Source organism: Ambystoma mexicanum, chromosome 3q (assembly GCF_040938575.1).
Source record: "Ambystoma mexicanum isolate Mex_15411 chromosome 3q, UKY_AmexF1_1, whole genome shotgun sequence".
Taxonomy (NCBI): domain Eukaryota; kingdom Metazoa; phylum Chordata; class Amphibia; order Caudata; family Ambystomatidae; genus Ambystoma; species Ambystoma mexicanum.
The window spans coordinates 736,156,728-736,184,239 of NC_090926.1; the positions used below are offsets into that span (position 1 = coordinate 736,156,728).

At 42.8% G+C, this 27,512-nt stretch overlaps 1 protein-coding gene across 1 annotated transcript in view; it reads left to right on the plus strand.

The window, feature by feature from the left end:
- CYGB (cytoglobin) overlaps positions 1 to 11,908 on the plus strand; it is a 268,650-nt gene extending 256,742 nt beyond the window's left edge. The window contains exon 3 of the mRNA XM_069654674.1: positions 9,911 to 11,908. Within this exon, the coding sequence (XP_069510775.1) occupies positions 9,911 to 10,075 (165 nt within the window). The 3' untranslated portion in view covers positions 10,076 to 11,908. The remainder of the gene's footprint in view (positions 1 to 9,910) is intronic.
- The last annotated feature ends 15,604 nt before the right edge of the window (positions 11,909 to 27,512 follow it).

A 27,512-nucleotide genomic window follows, 5' to 3' on the forward strand; every position in this document is an offset into this window, starting at 1 on the left:
CTTTTGTGATCAAAAGAGCATTGTTCCTCCTCCTAAATAAATACAATATGGACGTATCAACACCCCAGATTTCACATCTTGCCTTCCCCTCACTAACTCCAACCCAAAACTCTCTAAATAACCAAGCACCAAGAGGTTACCAAGATGGGGAAGTCACCCTCTGCAAGAATCACTTATATTACATAACATGGATACAATGAGACTCAACATAACATATTGAATAAGGCTCACCCTAGCGCTCTTCATAATAACTTAAATAAATCACCTGGCCCTTCCACAGTAAGCGAGGCAGGCTAGCATTACGTTGACTATTGAACTCCTACGTAATAAAAGGTACGTCCCACCTAACCCTTCTACACTAATGGGAGGCCACTTACCTCACAATTCACAGCACAATGATTGCCATACATTCACGAATCAAGGCTTGAGCTCCCTGTGCGTTTTTACTATTTTGCTGATTTCTTGCTTGTACATTGACATTATTTAATTTCCTTTTAGGGTGGGGTCCTACTCCCCTCCTTGATTTGTGACTGGTCACCTCATCTCTCGCAATCCCAATTCTGGTGTTTTTATTTTACTTATTTTTTTCTGGCTACTGGCTTCCTTTTTAATTTCCTTGTAGCCAGTATATGCACTGGTGTCAGAGGGTACCTGGCCTCTTCGGACTCAGAGGCTTGACTTGGTTGCAGTCCTCTTTCTTTTGTTTCATACCGACACGCATTGCTGACAGGAAGCTCCTACTACTTATTTCCTGCAACGTTAGATGATAGGCCTCAGTTATACTATTTTCTATCAACAGAGGAGCCAACGGCACATCGGTCGGGCGCAGCGTGTGTGGTTGCGTCACCCCTTTGTTGTGCTGGTCCAGGCCATGGACCGGCTGGAGGGCTGGACCCCTAGTGGCAGGGTAAGCTAACTGAGACAGGCCCTGGTGGGTCTTGCTCTCATGCACACGGTATTTCCTATGAATTTTTATAAAAACTCCCTGGTGGCTAGTATACCTCGCAAACCCACAAAAAAGCATGCCTGCAACGCCTATCTATTAAACACACGTTCCTTGGTGGCACATGCCGTCTCTATATTCGAGTTCTTACAAGATAACTCTTCTGGCATCTTATGTCTCGCAGAGACTTGGCTGACTGATAGCTCTGCTGCAACTCTCTCTGAGCCACTTCCGGACAGATACAGTATAATACACCTTCATCGTCTGGCACTTCATCGTGGAGGGGGAGTCGCAATTATTTTCAAATCTATTATCACAATTACTATGGTTTCTTTGCCACATAACCTATGTATGGAAGCTCTGCTTGTGCGTTGGGTGGTTGATAGCTCTTACTGTCTACATTTCTTAATGCTCTACACCCCTGCAGGATCTTACTCTGCTTTCCTTACCCCATTCCTAGATGTGGTTGCCTCCTGTCATATCAGGTTTTCGAATGTAATAATACTGGGCGACTTTAATATCAGATACAATGCCCTGCTTGCCCCCATACTGGCCCGGTTTTTCGACTCCATGAGAGACTTTGGTTCCAGCAGGGGGTACTTGAAGCAACCCACACTTTGGGCGGCATTCTTGATCTTATTTTTTCTGTGGAATCTGCCATTTCTGTGACACAAGCTATACAAGTACTGTGGTAATACCATTATGCAATGCCATTTGCATTGTACACCCCATGTAGGGCTGCTATTACCGTTCCAGCTACGAAACGGAACTGGCGTACCACCAACCTTCCCCTTATGGCATCCTTTATCAATAAGGAATGTCAGAATATTTGGCAACTGGACCTACCCTCTTTATAGAAGACCTTGCAGGAGGCTGCTGATTTGGTGGTGTCTCCTAAACCCACTCGCCTGAAAAAGCATCCTTCTGCACCGTGGTTTTCAGAAGAACTCAGAGCGGCTCGCCTGAAGCTAAGGCAAGCGAAACGCAAATGGCGCTCTGCATATAACCTAGAGGAAAATCTGGCCTATCGCCAACTTACCCGAAAGCATCATTTACTCATTCGGGCTGCCAAGCAAGCCTTATTTACATCCAAAGTGGAATCAGCTCTACCAATCCGAAGACCTATTCTCAGTAGTTAAGTCCTTCTCATCGTCTACCCTTTTTTACAGCTATGGTGACCACCACTCAACATTTGTGCAATTCGCTGAGTGAGTTCTTTGTAACTAAAATCACAGATATCTGTAATCTTATTGCCTCCAGTACCCCAAGTTGGGCTAGCACTATGACGGTTGACTTGCTTGCCTCTGACCTTCTTCTTTGGTCCCCTTTCCCTGAGTTCACCACAGAGGACGTGTCTAGGGCACCAAATCTACTGAAGTCAGCAGCCCCTTCTGATCCTGTGCCATTAAAAGCTTTAAAAGAGATTCTGCCTACGGTCATTTCTTGGGTTGCAGCAGCAGTGGGCATTATTCCCACAAACCTTAAGCAAACCTTAAGCAAACCTTAAGCAAGCGGTTTTTATCCTGCTTCTTAAGAAACCGTCACTGGACGCCTTGGTTCTGGCTAACCTCCGGCCTATCTCTCTCCTCCAATTTCTGATGAAACTCTTGGAATCTTTGATGTCACCTCTTCTTTCCTCTTTTTTGGAGTCTTCATCTTTTTTTGACCCCTTTCAATCGGGCTTTCGTCTGGTTCATGGGACAGAGAGTATCCTGGTATTGATTGGTCGTTGATGATGTTACCATGCTGGTTGGCCAGGGTGGAGTGGGCACACTGATATTGTTAAATCTATCGGCGGCATTCAACACTGTCAATCACTCCATCCTTGTGTCACGCATGGCATCAGCAGGCCTCTCTGGCTCAGTTCTAGCATGGTTTTCGTCTTTTCTATCCAACAGGGGTCAATCCCTCTCTGTTCACCCTTTTTTCTCTTCTGCCTGTTCACTCTCTTGTGGTGTTCCTCAGGGCTCCACCCTGTCCCCAATGATATTCAGTTTCTAAATTCAGCCATTGATTCGTCTCATCCAATCCCACGTCTTCCGGTGCTACTCCTATGCCGATGAGACCTAGATCCTGGTCTGTTTAGATCCTGACCAGGCTGGGGTACCCTACCGGCTGTGTGAGTGCCTGTTGGCCGTGAGGGGCTGGATGAGCAGCAATTGCCTGAAACTAAATCGGGACAAGATGGAGATCCTGTAGGTGGGTTCTTCTCCTGAACTTTCTCTTTGGTCTTCTTCTTTCTGGCCCACTTTCCTCCGGGTCCTACCTACTCCCATGACAGTGGTTAAGAACCTAGGGGTCCATCTTCCCTCGTCTCTATCTATGACGGCTCAGGTTGAGGCAGTAAATTGGGTCACTTCCTACTACATGTACTTTGTGGGGTATTACCCTACCTTCCTATCCATCTTTGCCCTCGGGTTGTTCCTTCAGTTGTCGTCAGATGAATTGACTATTGCAATGCCTTGTTCCTTGCTCAGATGCTGCAATTGATCCTCTGGCTGCAATGTCTCCAGAACATGGCAGGCAGGGTGGCCACGTTTACTCCTTTCAGGGCCCATAGTAGTCTGGTGCTTCGTGCCCTCCACTGGTATCCAGTGGCAAAAAGGATAGAATTTAAATTAATGTGCATGGTGCATAAAGCATATTACCATCAAGGGGCTGATTATCCGCAGGCCAATTTTAAGCCCTATGTGCTGGGTTACGCTCTTCGATCAGGTGATGCACTTCTCATAGTCATTCCTAAATTCCGTCATCTGAGAATTGGGGGACAGGCCTTCACCATCTCAGCGGCCAAACTTTGGAATAGGCTGCCCACTCCTCGTAGACAGGTTGAGAACCATCTGAATTTCCGTCATCTCCTTAAAACTTTTCTTTTTTATGCCCCCTCCCCCCCGTGGCCTTGATACACTGTGTTCTTCCTCGCACCCTGATGCCTTAGAGCGACCGTGTGCGTTATAAGTATTATCAACATAACATAACATATCCCTTTCCCTATTAGGGTAATGGTATAAGATAGCAATTTCATCACAAGTGAGTAAGATGGCTAGCCATTTCATGCCATAACACCCAGCACTTTTACATTAAGAGGGCAACTACCCAAGCATTCTGCCATTAGTGGTAAGTACAACAAAACCCTCTCATACTACATAAAGAGGGCAAGCCAAACGTCACACCAAGAGGGAGGTGTCACTTCTCCCATCTATAACAAAGGTGAAAACCACCCATTCAAAACTTAGAAAGAGTTTGATACTAACTTAACTTTCTATACTAAGTGATGAGACCCCCTTAAATATGTCATGCTGAAGAAGCACAGTGAAGTAGCCAATAAACACCAAAGCATTCCATACCAAGAAACGAAGACTGCCTGGTCCTTACATGTTGCATTAGGGCAGCCATCTACATCTTTCTAGTAGAAACAAAACCCAGCCAACCGTAGGAAGGAAGGCAACCCTACACAGTTATCCACTGGGATGGGCATCAACCTAATTCACTGTCTGCAAAGGAAGGGAGAGTGTCTGGACCTGCAATGTTAGTATATTGTGTGTGGAATCGATGTTGCAACCAGAGGGCAGATATTTACTATGCCATGCTTAAAAACGTTTGGAGACCAATTGTTCCTTACACACCAGTGAATGGGGACCAGTGATCATCCAATTGTCCACAAAAGACATAATCTAACACATCCACAGAAGACAAACAACTTCCCCCATCTACCGAAAGGAACACTCTCTCATCCTTCCATAAGAAGGGACCAGGGTTAGTCCTTTCACAATACTACAGTAGTGAGATAACCTAATATTGCACCTAAAGGTGTGATATGACTAAATCAAAACATCAAATCAAGGTGGACACGCGCCAACTCATACATTTTAATTGGCGGGACTCTTCTGTGCTATGAAAGGGATACCATTGAACTACTGGAGGATGGAGATTGCTTAACTCATGCATCCAATCGGTGGCCGCTAACCATTGCCCATTAAAGGAGGGAGGCCAGGCAACATATAAAGACATGCAAAGAGAGTGAAGCCGCCTAATGCTTCCATACCGAGGACCTCATCCTTCAAACTAAAGCCGGACAACTCACAGTCACATTGCAAGTGGTATGAGGGAGACCACCTGATGTTTATATACTTACTTATGGAGTTGTTTTAACTTATGCATATGAAGGGAGGGAAATCAAGCCACTCCTGAATACTAACAAATGGAGACTACATCAACAATGTATACCAAAGCAGAGACATGTACTGTTACACTCAAATGGGGGGACCTAATATTGTGAGAAGGCCTAATGCTTTTATACTTTGAGAAGGGGGCACATAACAATGCAACCTTCCAAAATAAGGCAGGGTACTACTTAACTCTTTCAACACACCCATCATGTTCAATACCACCCCAGCATAGCTCCCTATAGGTATTGATCAATATGTTCCTGTATGCACTCCTTGCAATTTCCTCACCTACAATGTCCATGTTTCAGTGCAGACACGCCTAGCATGACCCTGATAAAGAAAAGGACACACATATCATGGTTGTATCTGGTTAAGCCCACTCCTGACATGGTCCTGGTCTGGTTGATTAGGTTAGATTGTCCATGTCCTCACATCGAGGTCTGCTCGATGCATGAGCAAGCTCACCATAGATTTTCACCAGACTAGGCACACATCGCATGCTTCAGTTCTAGGTAGGGGGACATCTGTCATATTCCTATATTCAGGTGGGCGCTCGTAGTTACGCCTGGTGCAGGAGTGCTATGGGGATATCTAGCATGTTGTTTTCTGAGAGGGCATACACCTAGAATGCGCCAGGTCTTGAATGTTCTTCTATCAGAAGGGACACTGTATAGTTGTAGTTTAGCTATGAACACATTTTATACCTTGTAAGAAGAGAGGGTGTTCCTAGCACAGGCCCTCTTTTGATATGAACACTCCTGGCATGTTCTACTCTCACGGGTGTTACTCTTAGTAAGGCCGTGGTTCAGATATGAGCACGTTTGGCATGTTCTTCCTTCTTCTTTGTCTAGATAGGAACACTTCTAGCATGTTCGTCTCTCGGTTTAACCTGTTCCTTGTCCAGATAAGGAAACATCTATCATGTTTTCATATCGAAGGGAACACTCATAGTATGGTTGTGGCTCTTATATGAACACATTTATTATGTTCCAGCAGAGTGGGCACTCCAAGCATACTTCTTGTTTTGTCATGAGCACGTGTCACATGTTCTTATGGGTGACAACATGAGTAAGGCTGTGGCCCAGATACATTTGGCATGTCCGTTTACCAGAAGGGACACTTCAGGCATGTTTATTGTCGAGCATGTTCTTCCAGCACTGAAAGTATGGTTGTGATCCAGATATGAATACAGCATGCTCTACCAGAAGGGGATTGTGGGTGGGGGCACTCATAGTATGTTCCATTTCTAGATAAGAACATAACTGGCATGTTTGTCTATCCGAGGGGATACTTGTGCGCATGCTCGTGGTCTATAAAAGAAGATAACTAGCATGTTTCTCTATCAGACAAGACAATGTTGAGTATGGTTGCTGACACGATAAGAACATATGTAGCTTGTATGTTGTATGAAACACTTGTGTATAGGCGCGTTATAAATGCCATATCATATCATATCATATTAGAGGGGGCACTTGAGTATGGTCATGGTCTAGATAACAGCATAAGTAGCCTGTTCTTCTATTAGAGGAGGCACTCGCGTATGGTCTAGATAAGAGCATAACTAGCCTGTTCATCTATTAGAGGGGGCACTTGAGTATGGTCATTGTCTAGATAACAGCATAACTAGCCTGTTCATCTATTAGAGGGGGCACTTGAGTATGGTCATGATCTAGATAAGAGCATAACTAGCCTGTTCATCTATTAGAGGGGGCACTTGAGTATGGTCATGGGCTAGATAAGAGCATAACTAGCCTGTTCATCTATTAGAGGGGGCACTTGAGTATGGTCATGGTTTAGATAAGAGCATAACTAGCCTGTTCATCTATTAGAGGGGGTACTTGAGTATGGTCATTGTCTAGATAACAGCATAACTAGCCTGTTCATCTATTAGAGGGGGCACTTGAGTATGGTCATGATCTAGATAAGAGCATAACTAGCCTGTTCATCTATTAGAGGGGGCACTTGAGTATGGTCATGGGCTAGATAAGAGCATAACTAGCCTGTTCATCTATTAGAGGGGGCACTTGAGTATGGTCATGGGCTAGATAAGAGCATAACTAGCCTGTTCATCTATTAGAGGGGGCACTTGAGTATGGTCATGGGCTAGATAAGAGCATAACTAGCCTGTTCATCTATTAGAGGGGGCACTTGAGTATGGTCATGGTCTAGATAACAGCATAAGTAGCCTGTTCTTCTATTAGAGGGGGCACTTGAGTATGGCCATGGTCTAGATAAGAGCATAACTAGCCTGTTCATCTATTAGAGGGGGCACTTGAATATGGTCATGGTCTAGATAAGAGCATAACTAGCCTGTTCATCTATTAGAGGGGGCACTTGAGTATGGTCATGATCTAGATAAGAGCATAACTAGCCTGTTCATCTATTAGAGGGGGCACTTGAGTATGGTCATGGGCTAGATAAGAGCATAACTAGCCTGTTCATCTATTAGAGGGGGCACTTGAGTATGGTCATGGTTTAGATAAGAGCATAACTAGCCTGTTCATCTATTAGAGGGGGTACTTGAGTATGGTCATTGTCTAGATAACAGCATAACTAGCCTGTTCATCTATTAGAGGGGGCACTTGAGTATGGTCATGATCTAGATAAGAGCATAACTAGCCTGTTCATCTATTAGAGGGGGCACTTGAGTATGGTCATGGGCTAGATAAGAGCATAACTAGCCTGTTCATCTATTAGAGGGGGCACTTGAGTATGGTCATGGGCTAGATAAGAGCATAACTAGCCTGTTCATCTATTAGAGGGGGCACTTGAGTATGGTCATGGGCTAGATAAGAGCATAACTAGCCTGTTCATCTATTAGAGGGGGCACTTGAGTATGGTCATGATCTAGATAAGAGCATAACTAGCCTGTTCATCTATTAGAGGGGGCACTTGAGTATGGTCATGGTCTAGATAAGAGCATAACTAGCCTGTTCATCTATTAGAGGGGGCACTTGAGTATGGTCATGGTCTAGATAAGACCATAAGTAGCCTCTTATTCTATTAGAGGGGGCATTCGAGTATGGTCATGGTCTAGATAACAGCATAAGTAGCCTGTTCTTCTATTAGAGGGGGCACTCGCGTATGGTCTAGATAAGAGCATAACAAGCCTGTTCATCTATTAGAGGGGGCACTTGAGTATGGTCATTGTCTAGATAACAGCATAACTAGCCTGTTCATCTATTAGAGGGGGCACTTGAGTATGGTCATGATCTAGATAAGAGCATAACTAGCCTGTTCATCTATTAGAGGGGGCACTTGAGTATGGTCATGGTCTAGATAAGAGCATAACTAGCCTGTTCTTCTATTAGAGGGGGCACTCGCGTATGGTCTAGATAAGAGCATAACTAGCCTGTTCATCTATTAGAGGGGGCACTTGAGTATGGTCATGATCTAGATAAGAGCATAACTAGCCTGTTCATCTATTAGAGGGGGCACTTGAGTATGGTCATGGTCTAGATAAGAGCATAACTAGCCTGTTCATCTATTAGAGGGGGCACTTGAGTATGGTCATGGTCTAGATAAGACCATAAGTAGCCTCTTATTCTATTAGAGGGGGCATTCGAGTATGGTCATGGTCTAGATAACAGCATAAGTAGCCTGTTCTTCTATTAGAGGGGGCACTCGCGTATGGTCTAGATAAGAGCATAACTAGCCTGTTCATCTATTAGAGGGGGCACTTGAGTATGGTCATTGTCTAGATAACAGCATAACTAGCCTGTTCATCTATTAGAGGGGGCACTTGAGTATGGTCATGATCTAGATAAGAGCATAACTAGCCTGTTCATCTATTAGAGGGGGCACTTGAGTATGGTCATGGTCTAGATAAGAGCATAACTAGCCTGTTCATCTATTAGAGGGGGCACTTGAGTATGGTCATGGTCTAGATAAGACCATAAGTAGCCTCTTATTCTATTAGAGGGGGCATTCGAGTATGGTCATGGTCTAGATAACAGCATAAGTAGCCTGTTCTTCTATTAGAGGGGGCACTCGAGTATGGTCATGGTCTAGATAAGAGCATAACTAGCCTGTTCATCTATTAGAGGGGGCACTTGAGTATGGTCATGGTCTAGATAAGAGCATAACTAGCCTGTTCATCTATTAGAGGGGGTACTTGAGTATGGTCATGGTCTAGATAAGAGCATAACTAGCCTGTTCATCTATTAGAGGGGGCACTTGAGTATGGTCATGGGCTAGATAAGAGCATAACTAGCCTGTTCATCTATTAGAGGGGGCACTCGAGTATGGTCATGGTCTAGATAAGAGCATAACTAGCGTGTTCATCTATCAGATGAGGCACTCTTGAGTGTTGTCGTGGTCTAAATAATAACATGACTAGAATGTTTTTCTATCAGAGTGGGCACCCTTGAGTATGGTTGAATCTAGATAATAACATATGTAGCGTGTTTTGTGAATCAGATGGGACACTCTTGGGTATGGTCATGGTCTAGGTAAGAACATATCTAGGATGTGCTTGAATTAGAGGGGCACGTGAGTATGATCATGGTCGAGATAGGTACTGAACTTGCCTGTTCTTCTATCACGGGACACTCCTCGGATAGCCCTATTCTTTATAAGAACACATTTTGATGCTTGCATGCAGGGGTTTATAGTCTAATATTGATCTGATGTAGAGATGGGCACAGCTATTCATAGTTGTTCATAATAATGGAGGCAAATAACATGGGTTTAGCCTTGTAATGAAACAACCCATTGTCTTGCTTTGGTTCACAGAGTCTCCCAGTTGACATGCGCCCATGTTTCTCTCCGTATTCATGCCGTCTCTCATCCTTCTTAGATCATCACTGGAGTCATGCTGGAAGTCCTCATCGAGGAGTACACGGATGACTTTACTCCTGAGGTGCAAAGAGCATGGACCAAGATGAAGAGCCTCATCTACAGCCAAGTCACCGCGGCATACAAGGAGGTTGGTTGGGTGCAATACCCAAACTCGACCATGTGAGCCAATGGACACAGGGGTGGGCAGAGGACACCCCATGACTCCATCATGTGTTGCCACAAAAGACCCACATCTCGAAATAGCCTGCTAGATTTAGATCTGTCATATCAAAGTGGGGGTATGGGTGGGGTGGGGGGATTTTATTTGTCTCCAAGTGGCAAAATAAGAGAAAAGGAAACAAAGGGAGGGCCATTTCCACTCAGTGGCACCATTTTAGTTTAGAGACTGGCGAATGGCATGCCTCCTGGAACCGAGATGTGGGCTGTCCATCGGCTGGGAGTTTGATTGTTCTCTCGCAGGTGCAATCTCAATGCTGAGGGGTGTAGGCCCAAACCAGGATACTGCATATCGTGGCTGGAATGCGCCGTCAACCATGCTTTGTGTGTTGTGTCGTTTTCTGTCCAGAACACATGTCGTATTGTCCTCTGTGGAGTACACGGTAAACGAATGACTGTCCAAAGGCGTGGAATAGACTTATTTGGGTTGGAGGGTGACTTCAGAGCTGTGGCTCTATCGTAAGAATGCCTGGCCGCAGTCCCTCAAAGGAAGTTGTTGACGATGGGAGTATAAAATGATGTACCACAACACTCTTCAGATATATATATTTCTTATTCGATTACATGTATATTCCTGTATAAAGGAAATCATAGTAATGTAGTAACTTAGATACTCATAGTCTATTGACTCCTTTACATTACCATCCATTGGAGTTCCCTTCACTTGTGCTGCGCGGATGATGTACCTGTACGTACAGATTTAAAAGGTATGAACCAGACAGCACTGCTAAGTTCAACCATCTACACAGTTCCTGACATCTCTTCCACATATGACCTGCTCATACGGCACCCCTGGATCCCATCCTTTCTAGCCAATTTGGATATTAAAACTAGACCCAGAGTTAAACATGTGAAGGTCAGTGGACAATGGTAATGTCAAAGGGGTCTAGGTACTAACCGTCCCGATGTTAGCAAATAGAATATCTTTTCTGTACTCTTACGCTCAGTTGCTCCACATGCCTAACTTGTCATGAACGGGTAACGACATTGAAGAGAGTTTGTTAAATGAGGGCATCATAAATCCAAATCTATGTAGGGAGCGTGGAGCATCCGATCCAAACTGATCACCAGATTCCAGGTTGCCATCCATTGAGTAATGCTTGCAAAAAGCATGATGAGTAGCCCGGTGCCTGCTGGCAGATCTCCATTTAGAATATATAGAACAAAGATCATTGACACTAATGTTGGGACGGTGACATTTCTTTTAAGTCCTTTTGGGAAGCATAGACCCCATTCTCAGGAGGAGAGCTCAGGGGTCGATCCCCGGATCCGCACTTGGAAACCTCTGGATATTAAGTACCAATTACAATCTGATAGCAAAATAAGAGGCAACAAATGATCAATTGAGTGATGGAACTGCAGCCTCAAAGAGAAGGTTCCCTCCAAGCATTTGAAGCCACAGTAGATGCCCCCACTGCAGGTTCCAGCCCTGGCAGCACCAAAAAAAGGAACTGAGGGTGGGGTGCTCATGATAGGTCCGAAGGTTCTGGAAAGGACACTGCATGTACTGAAGACCCTCACTGAAACCTCCTCAAGTTTTGCAGCTTAGATCCTTGGCCCCTTGTCTCACACGGGGACATGACAACAACTGGGAATGTGTAGGTGACGGATGTGCAAGTTCTAGCCTGTCTGACCAAACAAATGTCTCTGTTTACACAAGCAACTTATAAATAGTTATATGTCTATATCACTATAAATTTCCCGTGCATACATTCATGTATTTTTTAACGGCTACATATATATGTCTTGATGTTATTAAAGCTGGATATATGTTACTGTCTTTGCTTGCCCGGTTAATGACTGCATAATAAGCATGAAGGAGAGGCAGTGAAATACTCTGCAAACCTGAACTACAAAGCAAGGAGTTCCAGTCACTCGAACACCAGCTCAAGATAACAAAGAGATCTTCCGGGTGTAATACACAAGGTAAAGAACTACCATTCCATCCTCACAGGGAGACCTTTATGACAGCCTGGTGAAACACGGTAGGTTCTCTGGGTCTCCTGGGGTTGAGTTCAGATTTCACCTAGAGGCATTCCTTTCACCTTCTTGATAAACACACAGCAATGATCACAAGGTGCATTAAAGTGCTGTTTTACCGAAGTGCCTGCCTAACAGCATGCTAAAAACGTGCTAAAAACAAACGTTATTGATGGTGAAGACATCCTAAGTGTGGTTACATACAATATGCCTTACACTCTGCACAGTGTATTCAAACCACATGTCAGACCAAGACCAGGTGAGTGGGTATAGCCTATGAATGAACCAAAGGTAATTGCCATTCACTGGAAAGGCATAAGGTTTCAGACCTGCAGAGGCTGGTGGATCACCCTATGGTCCCACAACCTGGAGTAGAACCTTCCTTCGGCTATTATATATTGATCAAGAGGGCACTAAGCCAAGATGCTGGAGCCCAGATCCTGCAAAAGCAAAAGACACGGACCACTGAGATGGCAAAAAAGAATAACTGTAATGCAAAAATGCAACATTAGCATGAGGGAGGGCATGTAGTGTTTCCAGGAAGATGCTCGGATCTTGCTGGAGTCGGACCTGGTGATAAGTCTATAAGCTTCTCTTAAATACTAAAACATACTTATTTCATGCAAGATCTTTTGTCCAAAGGAATAGCTGCTCAGTGAAAAGCAGGGCACCACCAGGTCACACACTGACACAGCCTAGAGGAAGCAGCAAGCAATGTCCCCCTACATTACTACATATTGGATCCAAACATCTGGTCAGGCAGTCTCCTTTATTATTATTATTATTATTAATATTATTATTATTATTATTAGGGTATTTATTGAGCGTGGACCTAGCTTCAGGAAGCAACAGTGCGCTTTACATTCATAGGTGGAAGAAGACAGTGAGGGGAAAAAACAGCAGGGAGCTAACAGGAGAGGGCGAACAAGGGATCTACAAGCAACCGGGGGAGAGGGGGCACATCACAGATTCTCCGGTAAGGTGGGGAGTGCAGGGTGCGTGGACCTAGGTGGTAAGGAGAAGCCATTCCTAGAAGAGGAAGGTCTTGAGCTCTTTCCTGAACTGTAGAAGTGATGGGGTAAGTCTAATGTTGACAGAGAGCTGTTTCCAGAGTCTTGGAGCGTAGACAGAGAAGGCCTGTCATCCGGTTCTTTCCCTCATGCACCGTCATAATTCAAGGCGGCGTATTCCCTTACAGAGGGCCTAACCTCAAAGTCTTTCATGTAAACCAACTATTCCACCGTGATCCTTTTCCAGTCCTTCCTTTCCTACTGTGCATGAGCAGCACAGGGATTGTACTCCATCACACAAGATCAGATTGATGTAAATAAACAGCAGCCATTTTAGAGGCCGCGTCATAATCCAATAGTGCTTCAGGCATATTGAAATCTTGATTGCCCATTTGTCTCTGGTAAGCGCTCACTGATAATGGTACTCAAAAAGGTATCTTTTTAATTGTTTTTATTGTTGTATGGTTTTGAATTAAAACCTTACACAAGTAATATACACAGTACAGAAAAAACAAAATGCATTTCATACATCACATTCCAGAAATGTTATCACCATAAAAAAAAAACAAGAAGTGTATTCTAAGACCTTAAAATACATACAAATGTGATTTGAATTCGTGAATTCCTATGGAAAGTAAAAAGTTACAGGAACAAGAGATACTAACAAGCTGAACAGACCTGTATGTTATTGTTTATATAATCGTCAGTCATCTGCTAATCAGTTAATCATTTCTTGATTCCAGTAGTTCATATAACATTTTAAAAAATCTGGTAAGTGACAATAGCAGGGAGACATTTTCACCGATCATGTACCTTGCCCACAGGCTTTCCCCTCACGTGCCCAAATGCTTCGTCAAAGAGCCCTGGAGAGCAAACTAGTCTTCGATTAAGTGTTTTGGGCCAATATATCGTCAGGTGTTTCCGAGTTTTTAACTCTCCCGTGGAATGGCACAGTCTACTTCCTTTTCAGGTAGGCCTGCCTAGCTCCTAAGCATTCTCTAGTAGGAGCTTGCTTCAACTTGAATCTCATGCAAATTCTTCTAGCCACCTTCCAAGGAAAACGCCTTATATAACATGAACATGTTCTTCAGCAGTGAGCACAGGCTCGCAGCCCCCTCACGCGTGCCTGTGACCCACCACCCACACTTGCATTCCCCAACCTCACTGCTTCTTGCCCCAACATCTGCCAAAAAAGACCAACACCCGTTCAGTGCCTCAGAGGCCACAATGCAGATCAACCATGACACATTAGGAAGTCATCAGTAAGGAGAGGGCGGACATCCGGAGGCGGAGAGCGGGTTGTAAAACAACCTCTTGATCTCTTTTCGGTATCATGTCAAACGCATGGCCCCTCTTCTGTGAAAAAGGCGGGTGATACAAAGTCAGACTCCTGATGCTCTTGTTTCACTCTTTAGCTCAATGTCTGGAGAAAAGAATGACTCTTCATAGATGCAACACTGCCTCTTCAAGGTTCACACTGTGAACGGCAGAATGCCCGCTGGCAATAGTCTCCAAAAAAGGGAACTCCTTTCTGATGAAAAAAAAAACCTCCTTGAATAGTCCAGAGACTAGCAAGGGTTTGAGGCAAGGAGATCAGGAGTCCACCAACACAGGTTCGCATGTTCACATGAAGGAGTGGAAGAGTTGGGACGCACCCCCACCTCGTCACAGTTCACTTATATAGTAAACACCAGGCAACGGTGGGCAGAGCTGACAGCCATACTGAAGCAAGAGGGAAGGTCAGCTCTACTATAACAAGAACAGAATGAAAAATGGTACACATTTTGATATGTTAATGTTAAAGGACATTTGTACCGCGCACTAACACCACCGTAGTGGTCCCCTTGGCGCTCTGGCGGCTCTGAAAGAGGAGGGGAGGTTGAGTTAGTTGGAGGAAGCAGGAAAAGTGCAAGAGAGCAGTGATGTGCTGTTGGCGGCCTCAGCCCGGTGGGTCCGTTGGCTGGGCCTGGGGTGTTTGTGGCCGGTAGTCGTCGTGTACTGTTGTGCAAGGCTATGTGTGTTTTTGTTTTGTTGTTGCAATGTAGTGAAGTTTGTGCGGTTTGTTGTGCTGTAGGTTTTGGTTGTGTTTGGTTTGGAGTTTGAGAGGTGTATGCAGAAAGGGAAATTGTTAGTAGGGTTGGTTAGTTTGCGTCTCTATCCTGAATTGAAGCGCTCGGCTTGCATAGTCTCCCCTGTTGCGGATCTGTCCTGATCTGGTTCTGACTGGCATACATGCTAACATTCAAAATCCCATCCAGATGCGACGCAAGCCAACGTTCACCATTACATCCAGGCGTGGACATGCTAACATTCACTATTCCATCCAAGTGTGGATATGCTAACATTCACAATTCTATCTAAGTGTGGACATGCTAGTATTCACAATTCTATCTAAGTGTGGACATGCTAGTATTCACTATTCTATCTAGGTGTGGACATGCTAATATTCACAATTCTATCTAGGTGTGGACATGCTAGTATTCACAATTCTATCTAAGTGTGGACATGCTAGTATTCACTATTCTATCTAGGTGTGGACATGCTAATATTCACAATTCTATCAAGGTGTGGACATGCTAGTATTCACAATTATATCTAAGTGTGGACATGCTAGTATTCACTATTCTATCTAGGTGTGGACATGCTAATATTCACAATTCTATCTAGGTGTGGACATTATATCTAAGTGTAAAATCATTTGTCTTATTTTGCTTTCTAACACACCCCAATCTAGCTGAGACAAAGCCACCGCCAGTTATAACCATATCCATTACTGTGGCATCCCAACCACCTGAACTCTGTGCAAGAAACTGGTCCCAATGCACATGTAAGCCATCTAGCTCCTAGCATCTTGAGACGCCTTGTTGGCAATGCCATTCAAGCATGACAGAACACAATACCTCACACTCAACCCCAAGCTCCTGCTGAAGCCCTGGCTTTATCATTAGCAGAAAATATCAATATAAATTCGGGGACAAAGGATGGAGGTCCCCAAGACCTATTACTAACTTGGTGACCTTTCCAATGTGTCTAATACTCTGGACATCCAAGGACATTCGAGCATTGAAAACACCAAACTCCTCTTGACCATCTACCGGCATAGGAGGAGGAGGCACACAATCACGTCATCATTCCCGGGTTTCACTTGGGACATGAGAAACAGTGGAAGAATCCTAACCATAACACGTGTATGTGTAGAGCAGATATCTTGATGCTATTGACAGATAATAGATGTTTATTGTTACCCAACTTCATGGTATTCAGTTGTTCTCGAGGTCCTAAGACCCCGATCTTCCCTTTTAGCACATTTCCACTCTGACAGGCTCTCCTGGATGTTCTGGCTCTCTCTGGGCTCCCTCTGGAGCTCTCTGAGCCTCTCTGGGACTCTCTGGAGCTCTCTGAGCCTCTATGGGACACTCTGGAGCTCTCTGAGACTCTCTGGCATTTCAGCAAAGTACTCAGACAGCAGACAGGAGGCAGAGTCAGGTTCATCAGGTTTTGTTTCACGCCAGACTGACACTAACAGCATCATTGTCAATTACACAAACCCCTGCTCCCTGCTGAAAACGGAGCTTCCTTTTATACATTTCAGAGAAAGAAGAGTCGAACCCCCACCCTTTTCTAAACATGCCCAGGCAAAACTCTCCGCTGACTATACTCGCGTACCAAGCAATTATTTCTTATCTATTTAAACCTTCAAATTGAAATACATTCTGGCACCCATACTTGGATTATCCCGGCCACACTACCCAAATATGGTCACACAGCTGCTTCCTTGGCGAGAAACTCAGACATAGCCTCATTATCTGTCTGGCCTCAGACTTCTTATCTGGTTTCTGCAGGGCACTGTAGCCTTGAATTTTTCAACTCCAGGACTGACTCATGCTACCCTGCTCTGCAGAACTTCTTCATCTAATGCATTCCTTTTACTCATTTAAAGACATTGTTCGAATTAAAGGGATTTGTCAGCTTCACAAATGATAGAGTTCTTTTCTGTCTGGGTATATTAAAACAATTAATCATTTTCCCACTCTATTTTTCATAATATGCATTCTGTACCCTGCCTACCTACTAGACCATGATAAAAAAGCATTTTCGACTTTATAAGCATGACACCATTTAAAATTCTAATGTCTTTTAACCCTATGAGTTCTATTTTCACACATTTACAATACTAAATCACTCCATATGAAATTCTTTGCCTAGCTTTAAGGGGGAAGAGGGCTGCCCCCTACTGCATTCTGTTACTGGTACCTCATCTTCATTTCGACACCTCTGTTACAATTCCCCGTCTTGAAAGTTCTTGGTTGCTAAAACAATTACTTTCAACCATATCCATGTCCATCCTCCTTGATACTTATCTAAACAATATTCTATCACAAATCTACAATTTCTCAAATACTAACATATTATTGTTCTTAAAACAAAACATGCGTGTGTCTCTAAACTTGTTTTATCTTCTTTCATCTATGCCCCACCTTCCTTTCTCAATTTACCTTAAACTAACTGTATGCCTTAGATAATTTCACATCCATTGTGAGACTCGCGAGGTTGGTCAAGCTTTGAGATAACTCATTAGCCCATTGTCTTTTCATATGTCATATCTTGTCTGCAACTCCCACCCCAACAAAATACAATCCCTCCTTGATCTTCTTCTTCTGCCCATGCATATGTATACAATGTTTTCAAACTGTATCTTTCCCCTCTTGTTCGACACATTTTCTTCTTCCGTATTTTCCAGTTGACTCATCTTAGTTTGGCATCGGTGGACCGTCTGTGCCCTGTCGTCTTTGTCCTTTCCGTTGAGCTGTATTCACATCAGTCTCCCAGGTCTTTTTCTCGAGTGTCTCTCTTTCAATAAATACATTGTTCAAATGAGTCAGAAAGAGGGGACGTTTCAGCATGCGGACACAATGTTGGGGGAGTCCTTTGCAGACACAATTCAGACAATCAACCATGGCCGGGCTTGCACTGGGTTTCTATATGACCTCCCTCTTTCCTAACACGGTGCAACGTTAATTCCCTGAGGCATACAGGTCCCTCGATGTATACCTGTAATATAAAACAAAATTAGTTTCTTTTGTAAAATAAACATGTCTCTTTTATTTGCCACATTCCCTACCAAACCATTTCCTTAAAACCCCTGTGATGCACATTCCAGCTCTCATACCCTACCTACCCGAAAAACTGAAAGACATTCCCTCTTATTGAAAACCCCTGCCTCCTAGAGAAACTACAAGACATTTTCATTTAAAAATATCTTTTTTATGGATCATACCTGCCTCCTAAACAAACTCCATCCCCATCTTTCGCTCTTTGTCCAGTCGACTAGAACCTGAATTTGTTTTAAATAACATGATTTTGTCCTTCATGGGACACATTTTTCACTTGAGGGTGACACATGCAACCCTACGGAAACAAAAATAACAATTAAAGAAAGGCGTCTTCTTCTTTTATGGTCTTCTAGGCACGTCTGTAGTAGATGACAGAAACGTCCTTGGGGATCCATGTTGTCAGTAATAAGTCAAAATAGGAACAAAAGTCATTTGGGTACTGGTAAGGGGTCAGGTTTTCTTTCTAACTTCAACCCTTTCATCCTTTTCTGCTATCAAAATACTTTCTGGATCATTCTCCCCTACTTGATGGGGCACATAAACAACTATTTTCCAACCACCCTGCAGGATACTTAGCTTAGGCTTGGTTCTTTGCTCAGCTTCGCTGCACATGCTTCCTGGTTAGCAGTAAATACTTCCTCAGCTCAGCAGCCATTCTTCCTTTTCTCTTCTCGTCTTTGTTGGACCTTTGCTGTGCTTTGTGTTCGTCCTATGGAGACAAACGGAGGCGTTTCGCTGCACACCGTCGCTGCCTAACTTAATCTAGTCTACCCCTGTTTTTCGAGACTATGGCACCAATTCTCAATAAGTGCCTCCATTTTTGATTATACATAACAATGTTTGCCTCGTCTAATAATTGCATACCCCTATCACATCAACCTTCTTTGGCATTATGAACACAAAAATAATTACTCACCTTCAATTTGACTTCTGTTTTCTGTGGTTGTCTGAAATGGCTATTTTGACACCTGTTTTCTACTCTTTCCACACCTGATTGTACCTATCCTGGGAAAAACAGCTGAACACTTGAAGACATTGTGTCTCTTACTACCTCTTTTCCTGTTACTCACCTGGATCTTCCTACTTTTGATGTTGGTCAATTGTGTGTCCACACCCTTTTAGGGTGAACTAGTACTTAACTTTACCTGTTTTCTCCTTAATTAAGGCCATGCAGACATTTCTCGTGCTTCCACGAAAAGGTCCATGACTTTTATCTGTAACATAATTCAAAATTTACAGGCACTGAAAAATTGTTTTTGACTTACCTCACTATGTTTTCTTAAAATGTCTTTGTGTGCAATTTCCCTTGTTTGGTTGACCCAATTTCCTGTCAGCCATACTCCTTTTCTTGGTCTTCATGGTCACTGATGCTTTTTATTTTCCTACACTCCTTTTTACTGTTGGCCAGGAAACCTCATTAGTGCTATTTGTTGTCAAATGTTTAGATTTTTTGTCAGTTTTATGCTTTTGGGTTTATTCCCTATCCTTTTATTCATCTGTCCAATTGTTCCCTTCCTCAAGTTTTCTTTTATTCAATTTTTATTTAAGATAATCAATCATTTTCATCTTTTTCCGATTTATTTTTTCTGATCCTGTGTAGCAGATGCCCAAAGTCTCCCTAACAATTTTCAATCCTTTTTTCTAACCATCTCTTATTTATGTTGAGCACTTATTTCATTATTTTGTTCATGTATACTAAAACATACCTCTTTTTTAGGATTGATGCTGTAAGGAAAGTGCCACTTCATACTCCAATAAGCCCTGCATGGCTGTATTGGCATCCATGACGTTGTTTAACCTAAATCATTTTATCTGAACCATTACTGTGCTTCATGATTCTTATTTCATTCTGTTTGATTCTTAATCATTTGCCATGTTTCCCTACGTTATGGCTGCCTCTAATTGCCTGGAGGTCATCTGTCTCTTCCTCTTGTTCATAAATGTTCATGGCCTGGGCTTAAATTTATTAAATATTTTCATAATTTCTCCACCAGATCACACAGCTGGCTATATTACCATTCTGCACCTCAATAATAAAATCCTTTAGTTTTTTACCCCAACAATCTCATTGGCCTTCAGCCATTTACATGCCTTCAAGATTATGCTTGTGTCTTAATGGTGCATGCCCCCACACAAACATGCTTCCTTGGTAAACTAAACACCATCATCATGCCTTCAGGCTTTGTCATTCAATCCTTTCTTCAACTATCTGAATCCTATAATAATAGACTCTCAACTGTTAGTCCTAAATCAAAAGGTTTTCCACTATCATTGAGTGCCATTGCCTCTGCTTCACTACCACATTCACTAATGCCATCAGCCCTTTCCTTTCCCCACAAAAACTGCGTATTCATTGCTCTTGTCATTATCAGTATTAAATTGGACCACTACACTGCCATCCTTGCAGGCATCCTAGAAAAAAACCCTCACAGGCTCTAAATAGTGCAGAGTGATGCTGTGTGCAACTGTGCAACTATGTGCAACTCTCAGTATTCTCAAAAGGATATACATTACGCACGCCAGGCGAGCTGCTCACTGGCTACCCATGAAGGAACAGTTAATTTCAAGATCCTAACCATCACGCATAAATGTATGTCTCATACAGCACAAGTATATCCAACTGATACTATTAATAGGGTCAGTTCAACCTGACCCAAAAGGAAGTCACCATGTCACTCAACTGCAAGTCTTACTAATCAAAAGAGCTAATCCCGGAGGTCTAGGCCTCCCCCCACAATGTTCCCAAACAATGAGATGCTTTCCCTAGCGAACTTAGAGCAGAACCATCCCTCCTCATTCTTTCGCCAAAACTCTCAAAACTACCCTGTTTAACTAACCCTATTAGTTCACCCAGCAGTGTCTGTACGTATTTGCCCTGCTGCTTAATTAACCTCTTTGCCATGTGTTTACTCAATTTCTACGCTATCCAATGTAAGCTAAACATGCAACTCATCCATTGTAACTACAGCATGTTTTTGTTTGTCCTATAACTATAGGCGAAGCTGTGGCATGCAACCACTTATGTATGCCATTTTCCTTGTAATCTGCAAGCCTCTTCTTTGTAACGGCACCACAATGCCTAAGGGTTTCTGTGTGTTCTATAAATTCTAATAAGTAAAGGGTTTTTTATGCATTCAAGCGTTTCCTTTCCACTAGGAATTGCTCATTCCTTGCGAAAACTACAGTAGGCACTAATACTGGATCACTACAATGCCCCTTCTCTGGGAACTCATGGTCAACTCCTCAATAAAATATATACCACAGAGAATAATGCCTCTAGGCAATACTGAATATTCCCAAACAGAAGCCTCCCATAAGCCAGGAGAAAAGCGCACAGGCTATCAGTAAACTAATGCATTCCTTTTTTAAACTCATGGCCATCACACAAAAGATGCCTTTTTGTCCACGCCCCTTCATACTTATCAGAGTGAATCACTCTTGTAAGTCCATCAGACCCTCCTGGTCAGTCCAATATATATGCCTGCCTTTAAAAATCCACAACTGGGGGCCCCAGATCTAGCCATCTGGCTCCTAAAAACTGGAATGCCCTCCCACCAGCACTAGGAAATGAAGGAAGCTTACATTGCTTTCCACAAAATGCTGACAATATTCATTTTCAACCAAGCCTCTTCGTGATCTCATCATGATGAATAGCTAAACTGGCTACGACAATGCAATCCATGTGCTAATTCTTCGCTTGTTCAATGTATTCCTGTACTTGTACCATTGAATCTTTTGTATTTGCACCACAATGCTCCTGAGCTGATGTGCGCCTTTATATTTAAGTAACTACCACTGAAAATGTGCTTATTGAAATTACACCACAGCTAACACAATCCCCCCAAAGACTGTTAACCAATGCCACATCTGTAATCTTAAAAGCCGTCTTTGCTCCATGGATACACAGTCCTAATGTCTATCATTAGACCAAAAATCATTTTTTCTTGCCATATTTCTCCTTGCATTCTAAAACCCTAGTGCCACTTAACTCTTCTAACCACATCTGGCCATCCTCTGGGGCTGTCCTACTGTGAAACACATTCATTTTTCTGTTTTGCAAAAATTATTTCTTATTTTTAGGTTGACACCTTTTATTCCCAGGTGTCTCTGTATATCCTGTGTTTGCGTATTGCTGAGCCTACATGTACGCTCACTTATTCGTCCACTACAACAAATTCGTTTAGCATGTAATGTACTTTATTGTCACAATAAATGCAACATATAAAATACAACTAGCTTGAGCATTTTCCAGCCAAAAATTACACCTGCTGCACACATAGCTGATACAGCTATGCATCATACAATGTTGTCTCTCTCGACTGACTTGACCTATGGTTCTTGAGGGTGTTCAACCTATCAGGGCTTTAAAATAATACCACTGATATGTAAGGCGCTATATGACTGCCAATGACATGGCGTGACATCCTTGCTCTAATTAACATGTCTTTTTACCACACATTTTAAAATAATGTATCTAGTTTACCGCCCTGCTAAAAGAATGACCACCACGATTCATAATGAAACATTACTGCAGAATACAATGACCAAATCTGAGCCCTGCGCTTATCAGCCGTCCCACTAAAATATTCAGCTGCGGTCTCCTTTAATAAGTATCCCCTTACCGTTGGCTTACTCTATGGGTCATCTGCAACTGCACTTGTAAATGCTTCCAACTTCCAAGTGTTGGCATTTATTCCATAATGAGCAACAATGCTCAGAAAGACCCTTCGCATCTGTAATCTGTATTTGACACATTGTTTTTAATAAAGTAAAGCCTGTCTTTTACTGCACTTGTTTGTACGCGATAAGTATGGCCTTGCAAAACGCACAATCATTTTGCATTTCTTTCAACATGGAGTGATTGCTTAACTTGGCAGTGTTATCTCAAAGAACTGCTACATCCCGAATTCCTGTCTTGATGAATCACCGTATTCACTCTTGTGGGTCATCCTAACCTGGCTTCTGGGTAAATTAAAGCATTTTTCTTTTCTCGTGTATTAACTTAGTTGCATTCTGCTTAAATATTAATTCTCAATTGCGTGTTTTCAAGCAGCTTTTCTGACTTAATTTTTCATGCTAAACAAAATATACTCATGTTTTTGTCATCTCACAAATGCAAGCTAAATTAAAATATATTAAAAAACCATGATCCTTTAAAACACGGCACGCAAGCCCCAAACAGACCATTCCAACAAAAACACAGCTTGTTTCACTTCAGCGAGACATCCTTGTCAACACCTTTCTGAATTGAAGCACAAATAAAACCTAGACTAGCATTTCACCATGCTCTGCTTTTACCTTGACAATCATTCACTCATTTCTTGTATAACAACCAATTGTCTTGCGCATCTCACAGGCTCACAGTTCATTTCTTAAGTCATAAATTACTATAATTTCAACTGGAGTTTTTCTACCGCACACAGTTAAAAGGCCCTCCTGCACAGTGCATTCCTTTCCCAGCACGCTTAATGCGTGACAACAGCACTTCTATAAAACACTGTAACTCAGTCGTTTGAGCGCGGAATTCTATCGTTTCTGGCGTGATTCATTAATTATCTTGCATAGTAATAGGAAATCCCAATTTTAATTCTATAGATGCTAGTTTCAATTCACTGCACTGGCTACAAGTACAAACAGCTTTTTTCACTTGTCTCAGAACTGTTTGACTTTTTTGAGGTGAAACACCACGAGTTGGTGTGCCTTACGTCATAGCATCTGATCATCTACATGTTTGTTATTTTTTGGCATTTTTCAAAATTTGGCCAAAAGCCAGGTTTTAAATTAGCTTGAAAATACCATTTTTATATTATTCCCAATATTTTACAGTGCACACAGACAGTTAAGCCATAAAACAAAACAAAACGAACAGTCATAACATATAACAAATTAGACACACACACAGCCGGCTACATTTAAGTGCACTTCCTAGTGTCACGTCCCTCTGTAGGTACACTCCTGCCCCTATATGTGTATTTCTTTACAAAATGCAAATTCACCCCTTTCAAGGAATCTTTATATTCTATTGGTCTCCTAGTCACCCATTAACTGGGCTCTGGGTGCAAACTCCTTCCAGCCATCTTTAAACGCTAGGTAAATGGGCGTATCCTCTCTCTCTCAGGCCTCTGCCCTGGTATCTCTCTCTTCTCAGGTATCCTCCTGGTATCTCTCTCTGTTGCTCGGGTACCTCGAGTCAATTATTTTTGCCATTATATATATATATATATATATATATATATATATATATATATATATATATATACCTTATATTTTTACTCTGATGTTATTTATTGTTCATATCCGACCTCCCTCTGTTACCTTTTGCTCGGGTTCCCCATTAATAGTTTACACTTGTGATTTTTAAATGTTGTTAATTTCTTGGCTTTTTCCCAAACCTGGACTGACATTATTATTTTTCCCTGAAAAGCTACCACAAATATACATAGTCTCTTTCTGCCATACTGTACTCCCTCCCTGCCCTGTCCCTTCTTTTCTATTGGCTAGGGCAACTGCAGTCTGCCCCATCCCTATCTTATTTTCTATCCCCTTTTCTCCACTCTTATCTTGGGCAGAACAGTATGGCTCACCTTAGTCTCTTAGTCTTGACTGTTTCGGCTTGAAGAGATGTAATCTGCTAAGTAATCCGTTCATTCTGTTCATCATCTTATCCCTCCTGGCTGGCTCGCCAAATGTTCTCGAGGTCCTAAGACCCTGATCTTGCCTTTTAGCACCTCTTGCACTCTGACAGGATCTCGTGGACTTTCTGTGGCTCTCTGGGCTCTCCGAGCCTCTCTGGGACTCTCTGGAGCTCTCTGAGGCTCTCTGGCAATTCAGCAAAGTACTCAGACAGCAGATAGGAAGCAGAGTCAGGTTCATGAGGTTTTATTTCATGCCAGACTGACACTAACAGAGTCGTTGTCATGTACACAAACCCCTGCTCCCTGCTGAAAACGGAGCTTCCTTTTATACGTTTCAGAGAAAGAAGAGTCGAATCCCCACCCTTTTCTAAACATGCCCAGGCGAAACTCTCTGCTGACTATACTCGCGTATCAGGCAATTATTTCTTATCTTTTTAAACCTTCAAATTGAAATACATTCTGGCACCCATCCTTGGATTTTCCTGGCCACACTACTCAAATATGGGGTCATGCAGCTGCTTCCTTGGCGAGAAACTCAGACATAGCCTCATTATATGTCTGGCCTCAGACTGCTTATCTGGTTTCTGCAGGGCACTGTAGCCTTGAATTTTTCAACTCCAGGACTGACTCATGCTACCATGCTCTGCAGAACTTCTTCATCTAATGCATTCCTTTTACTCATTTAAAGGCATTGTTCGAACTAAATGTATTTGTCAGCTTCACAAATGATAGAGTTCTTTTATGTCTGGGCATATTAAAAACACTTAATCATTTTCCCACTCTATTTTTTATAACATGCATTATATACCCTGCCTACCTACTAAACCATGATAAAAAAGCATTTCGACTTTATAAGCATAACACCATTTGAAATACTAATGTATTTTAACCCTATGAGTTCTATTTTCACACGTTTACAATACAAAATCACTGCATACAAATTTCTCTGCCTAGCTTTAAGTGGGGGGCTGCCCCATACTACATTCAATTACTGGTACCTCATCTTCATTTTAGCACCTCCGTTACACAGTTTAGGAGTGATGGGTGGAGCAGCTTGGATGTGAACCTGTGGCCATTAGGTTAAACACCAGTCTCTGTAGTTGACGCATTAGTCCACTGAGCTCAGCATTCAAGTGAATGGCAATCTACGCTGAAGTGCATCAGGGTTAGCAACATGCACAAAGAGAGCCAATCTGACTGACAACAAATGCAGGATACTGAGAATACAATGGAACCTCGCCACCCACAGAAGATCTAGTCGCTGAACTTCTGAATGTATATGCACTCCCCGTCACAATTTCTTAGTGCACGCTCATTCTGCTGAACCAAGCTACATATCTAGTAGTGCTTAAATGAAACATTCAGAAGCAGCGACCTCATGTTCTAAAGGATGCAGAGCCGAGTACTGGGGTGAAAAGTTGTTTTTAGGTGGGAGGAAGAGGAGTGGTGGGAGGAAAAGGAAGAACGAATATGAGAGGACCACATGAGGAGATGTGAGAAATGATGGGAGAGGAAAAGTGCAGGTTGGATATAGAAAAGTAGAAGTTGAAGAAAAATTGTAAGAGAGAAAAAAAGAATACACCTGAAGTGGCAGAGGAGAAAGAGAAGACCACATACGTGGGCCAGAGGAAAGAAAGCTCCTACTTAGGAGGTAGGAGGTTGCAGACAGTAGGAATAGAAAAGGTTTACTGGAGAAACAATGAGGTGATTTGCGGAATGGCGAGGATGCCAAAGAAAAAGAAAACGGGAATGAGGAGGAAGAATAAGGGGTGGAGAAAGAGGATAGGAGAGGTAGACACATGGAAAATGGGAAGGAAGAGGAGAAGAGTGAGGAGAGGTTCAGAAAGGCAGATGAAAGTGATCCCCAAGCATAGGCCCTCAGCCAGATCATCCAGTGATGGCCAGGGGGTGGCTGTGATTCAAAGCATAGAAAAAACTGATTCATCCCAGGACTATGCACCCATCATCCCTGATAACACCAAAACACTTGTGTACAGGCGCGTTATAAATGCCATATCATATCATATCAAATCATATCCAGCCAAGTAAGATTCGACAGGATTTCAAGACAAAACAGGAAGGGAAATTAAAACCTCAGAGACTGTGTGACCCTTTTGCCACCAGGAAGGTGGGTTGGGTCAGCAGAGAGGGGAAAGGACAGAGGGCAACCACCCTAAGAAAAAAATCTGTTTAGATTCACCTAAAACCCACCCAATGCGTCAGTTCCCTGACCTGCTTTGTTTTTGTCCACATAATGAAATATGAACAAGACTTTCGAGATGTCTGTTGATGCCTTGGGCCACTATAAAGCCAGTTTTTTCATGTTCCTATTAATGAGACCACCTTTGATCAAACAGAAATAAAATGATATGGTTGAAATGTAAACTGAACCAAACAGGCACTAGGACACTCCTCAACTCTGCCTGTCTCCCTGTCAAATTTAGGAACAGAGGAAAAATCTCAAGGGGTCTCATAAACCAGCCGTGGGCCTGTACTGCAGGAAACTTCAACATCACAGTCTCACTCTTTAAATTCTGGATCTCTGGTGTGAAGCTGGGCACTGTATGTGTCAGGTTCTGTAATTGGTACATTCTTGGGCACGAACCTGCTGGTGTTAGAACTCATTGTGATATTTACACAGAGGT